The 15,792-nt window shown below is 46.9% G+C and overlaps 1 protein-coding gene across 12 annotated transcripts in view; it reads right to left on the bottom strand.

The window, feature by feature from the left end:
* The window catches only part of clasp2 (cytoplasmic linker associated protein 2), an 86,795-nt gene that overhangs the window by 58,170 nt on the left and 12,833 nt on the right, over positions 1 to 15,792 (bottom strand). For all 12 annotated transcript variants that reach the window (XM_064983257.1, XM_064983259.1, XM_064983260.1 and 9 more), the window contains exons 4-6: positions 12,767 to 12,858; positions 11,628 to 11,703; positions 7,247 to 7,344 (exon numbers count right to left, since the gene is read on the bottom strand). In XM_064983257.1, the coding sequence (XP_064839329.1) occupies positions 7,247 to 7,344; positions 11,628 to 11,703; positions 12,767 to 12,858 (266 nt within the window). The remainder of the gene's footprint in view (positions 1 to 7,246; positions 7,345 to 11,627; positions 11,704 to 12,766; positions 12,859 to 15,792) is intronic.

The raw sequence follows: 15,792 nt of genomic DNA, 5'->3' as shown, positions 1-15,792 counted from the left end.
AACACGTGTTGTCTGAAAGTGGGTGTGTCTCACATGCTACTAACATGACTCTCCCAAGCAAAAGTGAAGCATCTGAACCTACAGCACCTCTGACCCTAACTCACAAACACACTGAAATGGCTATTATTACTGTGGGGAAACACAGCTCTCCTCCTATTGAGCACATTAATAGTGACAGCATGCTGATCATCCAGACATCTTCTCATTGCCATTAATGAGTGTTGGAGTAGGAACAGGAGACTGTTCTGAGCGTCACTCTCTCAATAACACCGCAGGAATCCTAACGAAGTCCACAACGTCACAGACAGACCGTCTGTAACATCTGCTACACACACACACATCTGTTTGTAACAAAACACACACATTATTACTTACACACACCTCAAAGGATAAAGTTGAGATTAATAACGATAGGACGGGAGCAAGTGTGTGTGTGTGTGTGTGTGCATACACACCGTCCTGCTAGCAGTCAAACCCCCAGACAGCTTAGCTCTCCTGATTACTGACGATTAGCGATAGGCTCCTCAGCTGCGTAACATTTCCACACCGCTCAACAATTAGCCGACATTAGCATTTCCATATTGATTTATCCCCCGAATTAGCATAGCCGTTATCCAAATTAGCATAGCGATATCATTTCCATACGGGATGATTAATGGGTCAGTGTGTTGCTGCGTAGCGTAGCGGTAGCTCCCATGCTACTGTCACGCTGGAGTCCTCTGCTCTTTGTATCCAACATGGTGCAGTGACTCAGAGACCGAAGGAGGGAGAGAGGGAGCAAATTAAAGAGGGAGGGGACAAGAGAGGTAGGGAGGAGGAACGGGGAAGAAAGAAACAGCAGGAGACAAACGCATATTAAGTGGCACGCGACGAAGCACCACCCATCATCTCTCAGACACATACACCACCCGGAAAAGGTTCAATCTCAGGGAAAGGCTTTGTGTGTGTTTTGTATGACATGGAGCAGGGCAGTGTTTGTGTGACAGCGCAGATATGCTGTTCCCCTTCACATAACCTCCCACACAGAGCACACAGATTTCAAAAGGGGGAGGGGCATTGGCACTGCCAGGACAGGGAGAGAAAAGCTGCCCCTCCCCCTCTCTTTGTCCCTCCCCCCCTCCTCTCTCTCTACTTCTCATCACATGTCCTCCCAGTCTTTCCTTTTCCCACTCCTTTCGTTTGTCACATTTATCATAGATACCCCTTCATCTTCTCCTTCCCTCTCCACTCCTGGCCAAAGCGCACACATGTAAAGACTTCTCTCTCTCCCCCAATCATCTTTCTTTCTCAAAATCATTCCCTTTCCACCTCTTTATTATCCCAGCTCTACATATCTCATCCTCCTCTCTGCCCATCTCCCATTCCCCCTTCTCTTTGACCTTTTCCTGATATGTGATCTGGTCATCTAGGCCTCTGGCTGCACCCCCATTCTACACACACTTCTCTAAAACAGGCCTAAGCAGACAAAGCTCTCACTGAATAGAATGTTCTCTCCCAGACAGTGTTTGTCTGTATCAGTTAACATCACAACATGTGACAGACAACACACACACACACACACACTATTTATTCATACATGAGAGAAAGAGAGATGGAGAGTGCGAAAGAGAGAGAGGGGAGACTGTGCTCAGAATGACAACACTCCAGGCTCCTTATTACGGTAACCACGGTGACCAGAGCAAGTCCCTCAATGGAGCTCTTCAGAGACTGCACACTCCTCCCTCTCTGTATTGTCCAGTGCCCTCTCCCACTCTCTGTCCCTCCTCCCCCCCTATTGTCCAGTGCACTCCCACTCTCTCTGTCCCTCCTCCCCCTCTTCCTCTGTATTGCCCAGTGCCCTCTCCCACTCTCTCTGTCCCTCCTCCCCTTCTCCCTCTCTTCCTCTGTATTGTCCAGTGCCCTCTCCCACTCTGTCCCTCCTCCCTCTCTGTATTGTCCAGTGCCCTCTTCCTCTGTATTGTCCAGTGCCCTCTTCCTCTGTATTGTCCAGTGCCCTCTTCCTCTGTATTGTCCAGTGCCCTCTTCCTCTGTATTGTCCAGTGCCCTCTCCGTCCCTCCTCCCTCTCTTCCTCTGTATTGTCCAGTGCCCTCTCCCACTCTCTCTGTCCCTCCTCCCCTTCTCCCTCTCTTCCTCTGTATTGTCCAGTGCCCTCTCCCACTCTCTCTGTCCCTCCTGCCCTTCTCCCTCTGTATTGCCCAGTGCCCTCTCCCGCTCTCTCTGTCCCTCCTCCCCTTCTCCCTCTCTTCCTCTGTATTGTCCAGTGCCCTCTCCCACTCTCTCTGTCCCTCCTGCCCTTCTCCCTCTGTATTGCCCAGTGCCCTCTCCCACTCTCTCTGTCCCTCCTCCCCTTCTCCCTCTCTTCCTCTGTATTGTCCAGTGCCCTCTCCCACTCTCTCTGTCCCTCCTCCCCTTCTCCCTCTCTTCCTCTGTATTGTCCAGTGCCCTCTCCCACTCTCTCTGTCCCTCCTGCCCTTCTCCCTCTGTATTGCCCAGTGCCCTCTCCCGCTCTCTCTGTCCCTCATCCCCTTCTCCCTCTCTTCCTCTGTATTGTCCAGTGCCCTCTCCCACTCTCTCTGTCCCTCCTCCCTTTCTTCCTCTGTATTGTACAGTGCCCTCTCCCACTCTCTGTCGCTCCTCCCCTTCTCCCTCTCTTCCTCTGTATTGTCCAGTGCCTTCTCCCACTCTCTCTGTCCCTCCTCCCATTTTCCTTTCTCCCTCTCGTCCCCCTCCCTCTTTGTATTGTCCAGTATAAAGTGTCTCTGTGTGTGACTGAGGGGCAGAGTGGAGCATGGTGTGGAGCACTGGGACAGAGACCAAGCCAATACATTTAGTATTCCCAGTCAAAACCACTTTGACACTCATCATTCACTAATAAAGTACATGGCAACAAAACCCACGGAGACCAGCCAGACAGAACTGATATTATTTTTAAACAGGATAGCATTTGACAGGTTTCTCCAAAAAGTGTCATCAACAATGGTGTGACAACTAGAGGTTGACCGAATAGTTGGCATGGCCGATTAATTAGAGACGATTTCAAGTTCATAACAAATCGGCATTCGCCAAAAGGGGGGGAAAAAAGCACACTCGCTGCACGTACCTAACCATAAACACCAATGCCTTTCTTAAAATCAATACACAGAAGTATATTTTTTTAAACCTGCATATTTAGTTAAAATAAATTCATGTTAACAGGCAATATTAACCAAGTGAAATTGTGTCACTTCTATTGCGTTCAGTGTAAGCAGAGTCAGGGTATATGCAACAATTTGGGCCGCCTGGCTCGTTGCGAACTAATTTGCCAGAATTTTACAAAATTATGACATAACATTGAAGGTTGTGCAATGTAACAGCAATATTTAGACTTAGGTTAGCCACCCGTTCGATAAAATACGGAACGGTTCCGTATTTCACCGAGATAATAAATATTTAGTTTTCAAAATGATAGTTTCTGGAATTGACCATATTAATGACCAACAGCTCATATTTCTGTGTTTATTATACACTGCTCAAAAAAAGTAAAGGGAACACTAAAATAACACATCCTAGAACTGAATGAATGAAATATTCTTATTAAATACTTTTTTCTTTATATAGTTGAATGTGCTGACAACAAAATCACACAAATTATCAATGGAAATCAAATATCAACCCATGGAGGTCTGGATTTGGAGTCACACTCAAATTTAAAATGGAAAACCACACTACAGGCTGATCCAACTTTGATGTAATGTCCTTAAAACAAGTCAAAATGAGGCTCAGTAGTGTGTGTGGCCTCCACGTGCCTGTATGACCTCCCTACAACGCCTGGGCATGCTCCTGATGAGGTGGCGGATGGTCTCCTGAGGGATCTCCTTCCAGACCTGGACTAAAGCATCCGTCAACTCCTGGACAGTCTGTGGTGCAACGTGGCGTTGGTGGATGGAGCGAGACATGATGTCCGAGATGTGCTCAATTGGATTCAGGTCTGGGGAACGGGCGGGCCAGTCCATAGCATCAATGCCTTCCCCTTGCAGGAACTGCTGACACACTCCAGCCACATGAGGTCTAGCATTGTCTTGCATTAGGAGGAACCCAGGGCCAACCACACCAGCATATGGTCTCACAAGGGGTCTGAGGATCTCATCTCGGTACCTAATGGCAGTCAGGCTACCTCTGGCAAGCACATGGAGGGCTGTGCGGCCCCTCAAAGAAATGCCACCCCACACCATGATTGACCCACCGCCAAACCGGTCATGCTGGAGGATGTTTCAGGCAGCAGAACGTTCTCCACGGCGTCTCCAGACTGTCACGTGTGCTCAGTGTGAACCTGCTTTCATCTGTGAAGAGCCCAGGGCGCAAGTGGCGAATTTGCCAATCTTGGTGTTCTCTGGCAAATGCCAAACGGCCTGCACGGCGTTGGGCTATAAGCACAACCCCCACCTGTGGACATCGGGCCCTCATACCACCCTCATGTAGTCTGTTTCTGACCGTTTGAGCAGACACATGCACATTTGTGGCCTGCTGGAGGTCATTTTGCAGGGCTCTGGCAGTGCTCCTCCTGCTCCTCCTTGCACAAAGGCGGAGGTAGCGGTCCTGCTGCTGGGTTGTTGCCCTCCTACGGCCTCCTCCAAGTCTCCTGATGTACTGGTCTGTCTCCTGGTAGAGCCTCCATGCTCTGGACACCGCTGACAGACACAGCAAACCTTCTTGCCACATCTCGCATTGATGTGCCATCATGGATGAGCTGCACTACCTGAGCCACTTCTGTGGGTTGTAGACTCTGTCTCATGCTACCCTTAGGGTGAAAGCACAGCCAGAATTCAAAAGTGACCAAAACATCAGCCAGGAAGCATAGGAACTGAGAAGTGGTCTGTGGTCCCCACCTGCAGAACCACTCCTTTATTGGGGGAGTCTTGCTAAATGCCTATAATTTCCACCTGTTGTCTATTCCATTTGCACAACAGCATGTGAAATGTATTGTCAATCAGTGTTGCTTCCTAAGAGGACAGTTTGATTTCACAGAAGTGTGATTGACTTGGTGTTGTGTTGTTTAAGTGTTCGCTTTATTTTTTTGAGCAGTGTATTATAACTAAGTCTATGATTTGATATAGCAGTCTGTCTGACTGAGCGGTGGTAGGTAGTAGCAAGCTCGTAAGCACTCATTCAAACTTTACTGCGTTTGCCAGCAGCTCTTAGCAATGCTTGAAGCATAGCGCTGTTTATGACTTCAAGCCTACGAACTCCTGAGATTAAGCTGTCAATACTATAGTGCCTATTAGAACATCCAACAGTCAAAGGTATATGAAATACAAATGGTATAGAGAGAAAAAGTTGACGCGTCATAATTCCTATAATAACTACAACCTAAAACTTCTTAATATTGAAGACTCATGTTAAAATGAACTACAAACTTTCATATGTTCTGAGCAAGGAACTTCAACTTTAGCTTTTTTACATGACACATATTGCACTTTTACTTTCTTCTCCAACACTGTGTTTTTGCATTTTTTATACCAAATTCAGCATGTTTCATTATTTATTTGAGACTAAATAGATTTTATTTATGTATTATATTAAGTTAAAATAAAAATGTTCAGTCAGTATTGTTGTAATATATGTAAATAAATAATAATCAAAAATAAAATAAAATAAATAAAAAAATTCTGCCGATTAATTGGTATCGGCTTTTTTTGGTCCTCCATTAATTGGTATCGGCGTTGAAAAATCATAGTTGGTCGACATCTAGTGACAACCCATACATGGCACATACAAAATATATTGTAGTATACACACACCAAAAGCGCACACACACACACACCAAAAGCACACACACACACACACACACACCAAAAGCACACACACACACACCAAAAGCACACACACACACACAAAAAAGCACACACACACACACACACACACACACACACAAAAGCACACACACACACACACACACACAAAACACACACACACACACACACACACACCAAAAGCACACACACACACACACACACAAAAGCACACACACACACACACACCAAAAGCGCACACACACACACACACACACACACACACCAAAAGCACACACACACACACAAAAAGCACACACACACACACAAAAGCACACACACACACAACACACACACACACACAAGCACACACACACACACACCAAAGCGCACACACACACACACACACACCAAAAGCACACACACACACACACAAAAAGCACACACACACACACACACAAAAAGCACACACACACACACACAAAAGCACACACACACACACACCAAAAGCACACACACACACACACCAAAAGCACACACACACACACAAAAGCACACACACACACACACAAAAAGCACACACACACACACACACACACACACACAAAAACCACACACACACACACACACCAAAAGCACACACACACACCAAAAGCACACACACACACACACACACCAAAAAGCACACACACACACACACCAAAAGCACACACACACACACACCAAAAGCACACACACACACACCAAAAAGCACACACACACACACACCAAAAGCACACACACACACACACAAAAAGCACACACACACACACACACAAAAGCACACACACACACCAAAAGCACACACACACACACACCAAAAGCACACACACACACACACACCAAAAGCACACACACACACACACACAAAACACACACACACACACACAAAAGCACACACACACACACACAAAAGCACACACACACACACCAAAAGCACACACACACACACAAAAGCACACACACACACACACAAAAGCACACACACACACACACAAAAGCACACACACACACACACCAAAAGCACACACACACACACCAAAAGCACACACACACACACACACACAAAAGCACACACACACACACACACACACACCAAAAAAGCACACACACACACACCAAAAGCACACACACACCAAAAGCACACACACACCAAAAGCACACACACACACACCAAAAGCACACACACACACACACCAAAAGCACACACACACACACCAAAAGCACACACACACACACAAAAAGCACACACACACACACAAAAGCACACACACACACCAAAAGCACACACACACACCAAAAGCACACACACACACACACACACCAAAAGCACACACACACACCAAAAAGCACACACACACCAAAAGCACACACACCAAAAGTACATACACCCACACCAAAAGCACACACACACACACACACACAGATAAACACTCACCGTGTGGCAGGCAGACCTCTCTTTCCAAGGTCGGCTCTGACTCTCTCTCCTATGTGGCGATACACATCCACCAGCGATGCTGTGGCAGCCTCACGCACCTGCACACAGGATACACAACATCCCACAATATTATCTCATCTTTGGATTTTATCTTTATTTATCCAGTATCATTATTATCTAAACACTTAAATAATCATTCATTTCATATTATTCACATTTTAGTCAAATAGCAGATGGAGGTAAGAATTACTGAAGCATTAAACATCCATTGGCCCTTAACTCTAAACATAAGCATCCTATTGGCTCTTGACTCTAAACAGGAGCATCATAACTCAAACTTGTGGACAGTAGCCAGAGGAGTCAACAGTACAGACAGCCAGGGACTCAGAGGGGAGTCAGTGAGTTCTCCCACTGTAAGGTCACCGTTTTTTATTTATTTCACCTTTATTTAACCAGGTAGACTAGTTGAGAACAAGTTCTCATTTACAACTGCGACCTGGCCAAGATAAAGCAAAGCAGTGGGACACAAACAACATAGTTACACATGGAATAAACAAACATACAGTCAATAATACAATAGAAAATCTGTATACAGTGTGTGTAAATGAAGGAGGAAAGGCAATAAATAGGCCATAGTGGCGAAGTAATTACAATTTAGCAATTAACACTGTAGTGACAGATGTGCAGATGAGGATGTGCAAGTAGAAATACTGGTGTGCAAAAGAGCAGGAAAAAAATAAATATGGGGATGAGGTAGGTAGTTGGTTGGATGGGCTTTTTACAGATGGGCTGTGTACAGCTGCAAAGATCGGTAAGCTGCTCTGACAGCTGATGCTTAAAGATAGTGAAGGAGATATGGGTCTCCAGCTTCAGTGATTTTTGCAATTTGTTCCAGTCATTGGCAGCAGAGAACTGGAAGGAAAGGCGGCCAAAGGGGGTGTTGGCTTTGGGGATGAGCAGTGAAATATACCTGCTGGAGCGCGTGCTGCGGGTGGGTGTTGCTATGGTGACCAGTGAGCTGAGAAGGCGGAGCTTACCTAGCAAAAACTTATAGATGACCTGGAGCCAGTGGGTTTGGCGACGAATATGTAGCGAGAGCCAGCCAATGAGATCATACAGGCCACAGTGATGCGTAGTATATGGGGTTTGGTGACAAAACGGATGGCACTGTGTTAGACTGCATCCAGTTTGCTGAGTAGTGTTGGTGGCTTTTGTAAATGACATTTCCGAAGTCAAGGATCGGTAGGAGTCAGTTTTACGAGGGTATGTTTGGCAGCATGAGTGAAGGAGGCTTTGTTGCGATATAGGAAATAAATTCTAGATTTAATTTTGGATTGGAGATGTTTAATGTGAGTCTGGAAAGAGGGTTTACAGTCTAACCAGACACCTAGGTATTTGTAGTTGTCCACATATTCTAAGTCAGAACCGTCCAGAGTAGTGATACTAGGTGGGCGGGCTGGTGTGGGCAGCAATCGGTTGAAGAGCATGCATTTAGTTTTACTTGCATTTAAGAGCAGTTAGAGGCCACGGACGGAGTGTTGTATGGCATTGAAGCTCGTTTGGAGGTTTGTTTGCACAGTGTCCAAAGATGGGCCAGAAGTATACAGAATGGTGTCGTCTGCGTAGAGGTGGATCAGAGACTCACCAGCACCAAGAGCGACATCATTGATATATACAGAGAAAAAGAGTCAGCCCGAGAATTGAACCCTGTGGCATCCCATAGACTGCCAGAGGTCCGGACAACAGGCCCTCCGATTTGACACACTGAACTCTATCTGAGAAGTAGTTGGTGAACCAGGCGAGGCAGTCATAAGAGAAACCAAGGCTGTTGAGTCCCGCCCACACACAACCCATTCTGCCTCTGCGCTCAGCCCATCAGAATTCCAACTTCCTACACACACACACACACACCGTCAGGAGTGTGTGTGTGGTCAGGACAGACAGGATGACCTCAGATAACTGATCGGCAGAAGATAATGCATGAACTTTCCATCGACTCACACCCCCCCACACACACCTCTTACCCCCCAGTGAGATGTGACTTCACAACCTTCATTCTCACTGGGCTTGCAGGACTTGGCATGGTGTATTCATATGGTGCCAGTGTGTGTGTGTGTGTGTGTGTGTGTGTGTGTGTGTGTGTGTGTTAGCGCTGTGCTAAAAGGAGGATTTTCCATAAACACACAGATTAGGTCCACTCCTCTTTGAGTGGGATTAAAACACTGGGGGAGGGGTACACACATGAGCCATGCGCTCAAGATGTGATTGGCTTAGTGTGTTGTAAAGGGTGCTGTGATTGGCTGAATACTGCAAGTGTTAAATTCTGATTGGCTGAGAGCAGAGGCAGAATGGATTGTGTGTGGGCGGGACTGCCAAGGAATATGGGGGATGGTGATTGGTCGGGACAAAAAAATGACATTCGCGAGTTTATCTGACACTGGGGAAGTAGATAAAAGACCACGTTGCCCACAAAATAAACAAATACTAATGCAGCTGCTCTTTCTCTTCACTAACGATGCGAGTGTGTGTTTAGTCTTCGGTCTGTTGCTAGTAGGGTATCCAAGCCTATTCATTGATGATGGGCCTTGCTTTACTGACGTTGTGAGACGTTGCAAGCCAAGAAATTGCAAGATACAGTTTTTGATTGGCAGATAGGCCTAGTGCACGGTTCTGACTTTCTGCCTGGTGGCCGACCTGACTGTGCCCCTCCCCTCTCTCTCCGGCCCTCACTAGCTCGCTATGAAAGATGCAAGTGTTTGTGTTCTTGGAAGTATGGCAACTAATCAGTCTCCTCCCTTCCAAAAAGACTGAATCGTAAGTCGATTCCTAGAGGAAGATGGGTACCTTCTCCTAAATGTCTTGGTAACCACAGTATTTAATGAACTTTAAAGTACTTCTGTAGGAGAAAACGGTCTACACACAGGCAGCTCGAGATTATTTGATAAACAGTTCTGGTGGCCTAGTGATGGACGTTAGTCCCGCTTCGGAAGTGGCTTTCCTTTACAGACAATAAAATGCCCGTTCAGTGGCGCTTTGAATCTATCTCCAGAGAAGGTTTTGTGTGGGCATTTAAAAAGCCATAGTGTAACCTTACAGACAAACCAACATGCCGTAGCCGAGGTGCTTTAAAGGGGATGTGACTGCGGTAGATATAAAGTTCATTCCCCAGTCCTTGAGGTCATACGTAACAGAACCATTTTTCTGCATTGTGAATAGACGTGGAATTTTATGATTTGTTTTTAGTCATTTTAACGGAGAACCAAAAAAATAAATGGCAGTTTAAAAGTTAAGCAAAATGATCCATTTGTCACATCCCTAGAGTGTAGGAGGATAATGAATGGGTAGCTGACAGGCACAGATTTCAACCCTGGGACAGACCCAGACCCTAATGATTGGGTGGGACAAAAACAATAAACAACAAAGAAAAATCAATAGTTACATATCAGGATATAAATTTCTGATAAATTGTATCGTTTTAACAATGCTGCAATATCATTTTCGCGCTAGTTGGCTGTTCCTGCAGCTTGTTCTCCATCTTAAAAAACAAACTAATAGGGAGCCAACATGTTCTCAGCACTTTTATTTTCCTGACTGATCAGAAGTCGTTGGCCCTCGTCTCTCTGCAGCAGACATATGTTGAGCAATATGTCTGGAACATCGAATCCCAATAAAATCTCATTATCGAATCGCAATTTATATAGAATCTTGAGAATTGAAATACTTAGGTGCTGATACGATATGTATGGTGATGATAACGTATGGTGATGTCCCTGGCAAATCCCAGCCTTAATAGACACACACAATAATCACTCTGTGGTTGAGACGGGGTTGGGGTCTCATGTTTCAGTGGTGAAACCAGGGTTCTCTCTCACCCAGCTATTTAACAGTCTCCCATTGACTGGCTAATAACAGAGGAAACGTTTAGAATAAAAACTCCAGCACACTGGCACTCCTGTATTGTCGTATACTCCACCATAGAAACACAATGATTAGAACTTCTATGTTCTCCACAATGGGTTTAACGGAACTCAAACCAAAAGCAGGTCTGTAACAGGGCTTTCCTCTCTATATTACATTAACACTGCCAGAAGAGGACTGGCCACCCCTCATAGCCTGGTTCCTCTCTAGGTTTCTTCCTAGGTTCTGGCCTTTCTAGGGAGTTTTTCCTAGCCACCGTGCTTCTAAACCTGCACTGCTTGTGGTTTGGGGTTTTAGGCTGGGTTTCTGTACAGCACTTTGATATATCCGCTGATGTAAGAAGAGCTTTATAAATACATTTGATTGAACATTCTCTACATGTTAGGCTTTAAATACAGACAGAGACAGGGACAGAGACAGGGACAGAGACAATTCAGGTTCACCCTAAAGCAGCGTCTCTTACCTGTGGGTTCTGATCTCCTGTCAGAGTGCAGAGGTACGGAACGATCTTACTGAGACTCAAAGGCTGAGCACCATACCTGAGGGGGGGTGAAGAGAGAGTGATGGTATGAGTTTAGTTGTGTAACCGACCATCATTCAGTAGCATTCACCAGAAGGCTTTAGAGAGACCTTTAGCTACGTAGCAGCTTAGAATGTACCACAACAGTGTTGCTATTAGCGAGATGATGGTACAATTAGCGAGGAGATGCTGAAGGCCTTAGGTTTAGAGAGTGTTGCATGCCTTAGAGTAGTGTTAGCAGCATAAACTAACCCTGGAAGTCAAGTACTTTCTCCACTTCCCTAAATCCTAACACCAGTCCAATACTTCTAAATGGACGGCAGGTAGCCTAGCGGTTAGAGGGTTGGGGAAGTAACCGAAAGGTTGCTAGATCGACTCCCTGAGCTGACATGGTACAGATCTGTCATTGTTCCCCCGAACAAGGCAGTTAACCCCACTGTTCCTAGACCAGTTAACCCCACTGTTCCTAGACCAGTTAACCCCACTGTTCCTAGACCAGTTAACCCCACTGTTCCTAGACCAGTTAACCCCACTGTTCCTAGACCAGTTAACCCCACTGTTCCCAGACCAGTTAACCCCACTGTTCCCAGACCAGTTAACCCCACTGTTCCTAGACCAGTTAACCCCACTGTTCCCAGACCAGTTAACCCCACTGTTCCCAGACCAGTTAACCCCACTGTTCCTAGACCAGTTAACCCCACTGTTCCCAGGCCGTCATCGTAAATAAGAATTTGTTCCTAACTGACTTGCCTAGTTAAATAAAAAAAATATGGAGATGAGTGGAGAAGTGGACAGATTGGGACTCAGGGTAGGTCACTATAGAGCCACCAACTCTGATCTCTAATCACTCTCTCACACAGGTAAGAGGAGTCATTCTGGAGAGAGTGGGTTGTGTGGTTCTTGATCCCCCCCTCTCTCTCTCTCTCTCTCTCTCTCTCTCACACAAACAATATGATTATGTCCCATGTAAGCTGCAGTAGGGGATACATATTGTTCTGTGGTATATGACCCTCTCTCTCCTTTCCTCTCCATATGACCTGTGACCTCAGGAATTGATTGATGGTGAAAGAGGAAGTACTCACGTGTTGAGGGTGGCGCAGAGAACCAGACACACGCCCTCTCTACTGCGGAAATTCTTATGTTTAAAACCAGGAAGCAACCTCTCCCACACATACTGCAGAGAGAGATAGAGATTGAGAGAGAGTTAACATTGAAGGAGTCTATGGGAGGCAAACTGAAGGGGGCTCAGCAGATTACTGACAGAGAAGGTTACAGTGTCTGTAAGTAATTTTCCATGCAGTTCTGGTTATGTCCAGATGAGGGAGCTGCTGATACTGTCTTATTCTAGAGCTCGGCAGCTTTGGTGAATGATGTATTAATGATAGAATCAGAGGGAGAGAGACTGGGCTTTGGCTGCTGTAAACTCTCGCTCTCTGAGGTGAGCTTCTCACAGTTCTGAGCCTGAACTCCTCTACCCAGCAGGCCAAGCTTCTCACAGTTCTGAGCCTGAACTCCTCTACCCAGCAGGCCAAGCTTCTCACAGTTCTGAGCCTGAACTCCTCTACCCAGCAGGCCAAGCTTCTCACAGTTCTGAGCCTGAACTCCTCTACCCAGCAGGCCAAGCTTCTCACAGTTCTGAGCCTGAACTCCTCTACCCAGCAGGCCAAGCTTCTCACAGTTCTGAGCCTGAACTCCTCTACCCAGCAGGCCAAGCTTCTCACAGTTCTGAGCCTGAACTCCTCTACCCAGCAGGCCAAGCTTCTCACAGTTCTGAGCCTGAACTCCTCTACCCAGCAGGCCAAGCTTCTCACAGTTCTGAGCCTGAACTCCTCTACCCAGCAGGCCAAGCTTCTCACAGTTCTGAGCCTGAACTCCTCTACCCAGCAGGCCAAGCTTCTCACAGTTCTGAGCCTGAACTCCTCTACCCAGCAGGCCAAGCTTCTCACAGTTCTGAGCCTGAACTCCTCTACCCAGCAGGCCAAGCTTCTCACAGTTCTGAGCCTGAACTCCTCTACCCAGCAGGCCAAGCTTCTCACAGTTCTGAGCCTGAACTCCTCTACCCAGCAGGCCAAGCTTCTCACAGTTCTGAGCCTGAACTCCTCTACCCAGCAGGCCAAGCTTCTCACAGTTCTGAGCCTGAACTCCTCTACCCAGCAGGCCAAGCTTCTCACAGTTCTGAGCCTGAACTCCTCTACCCAGCAGGCCAAGCTTCTCACAGTTCTGAGCCTGAACTCCTCTACCCAGCAGGCCAAGCTTCTCACAGTTCTGAGCCTGAACTCCTCTACCCAGCAGGCCAAGCTTCTCACAGTTCCTGATTAAAGCCAGTTACAGTTCTGTGAACTCCTCTACCCAGCAGGCCAAGCTTCTCACAGTTCTGAGCCTGAACTCCTCTACCCAGCAGGCCAAGCTTCTCACAGTTCTGAGCCTGAACTCCTCTACCCAGCAGGCCAAGCTTCTCACAGTTCTGAGCCTGAACTCCTCTACCCAGCAGGCCAAGCTGGTTAAAATATCCTGATTAAAGCCAGTTAGTTGTAATCCGGTTATAATGTAATGTGGCTGTAACAATCTACAAGCTCCTGTGTGTATATGACGAGCTTGTCTCACCATAGGCGATGCTGTGTGTATATGACGAGCTTGTCTCACCATAGGCGATGCTGTGTGTATATGACGAGCTTGTCTCAACATAGGCGATGCTGTGTGTATATGACGTGCTTGTCTCACCATAGGCGATGCTGTGTGTATATGACGAGCTTGTCTCACCATAGGCGATGCTGTGTGTATATGACGTGCGTGTCTCACCATAGGCGATGCTGTGTGTATATGACGTGCGTGTCTCACCATAGGCGATGCTGTGTGTATATGACGTGCTTGTCTCACCATAGGCGATGCTGTGTGTGTATATGACGTGCGTGTCTCACCATAGGCGATGCTGTGTGTATATGACGTGCTTGTCTCACCATAGGCGATGCTGTGTGTATATGACGTGCTTGTCTCACCATAGGCGATGCTGTGTGTATATGACGTGCGTGTCTCACCATAGGCGATGCTGTGTGTATATGACGTGCGTATCTCACCATAGGCGATGCTGTGTGTGTATGACGTGCTTGTCTCACCATAGGCGATGCTGTGTGTATATGACGTGCGTGTCTCACCATAGGCGATGCTGTGTGTATATGACGCTGTCTCACCATGTGCTGTGTGTATATGACGTGTCTCACCATAGCGATGCTGTGTCTTGTCTCACCATAGGCGATGCTGTGTGTATATGACGTGCTTGTCTCACCATAGGCGATGCTGTGTGTGTATATGACGTGCGTGTCTCACCATAGGCGATGCTGTGTGTATATGACGTGCTTGTCTCACCATAGGCGATGCTGTGTGTATATGACGAGCTTGTCTCACCATAGGCGATGCTGTGTGTATATGACGTGCGTGTCTCACCATAGGCGATGCTGTGTGTATATGACGTGCTTGTCTCACCATAGGCGATGCTGTGTCTCACCATATGACGTGCTTGTCTCACCATAGGCGATGCTGTGTGTATATGACGTGCGTGTCTCACCATAGGCGATGTTGTGCTGTGTATATGACGTGCTTGTCTCACCATAGGCGATGCTGTGTGTATATGACGTGCTTGTCTCACCATAGGCGATGCTGTGTGTATATGACGTGCTTGTCGTCACCATAGGCGATGCTGTGTGTGTATATGACGTGCTTGTCTCACCATAGGCGATGCTGTGTGTATATGACGTGCTTGTCTCACCATAGGCGATGCTGTGTGTATATGACGTGCTTGTCTCACCATAGGCGTGTGTATGCTGTGTCTCACCATATGACGTGCTATGTCTCACCATAGGCGATGCTGTGTGTATATGACGTGCGTGTCTCACCATAGGCGATGCTGTGTGTATATGACGTGCTTGTCTCACCATAGGCGATGCTGTGTGTATATGACGTGCGTATCTCACCATAGGCGATGCTGTGTGTATATGACGTGCGTGTCTCACCATAGGCGATGCTGTGTGTATATGACGTGCGTGTCTCACCATAGGCGATGCTGTGTGTATATGACGTGCTTGTCTCACCATAGGCGATGCTGTGTGTGTAT

The sequence above is a fragment of the Oncorhynchus masou genome, chromosome 13 (genome assembly GCF_036934945.1).
Source record: "Oncorhynchus masou masou isolate Uvic2021 chromosome 13, UVic_Omas_1.1, whole genome shotgun sequence".
Taxonomy (NCBI): Eukaryota; Metazoa; Chordata; class Actinopteri; order Salmoniformes; family Salmonidae; genus Oncorhynchus; species Oncorhynchus masou.
The sequence above is the reverse complement of the archived record's forward strand: the minus strand, read 5'-3'. Positions and strand labels throughout refer to the sequence as shown.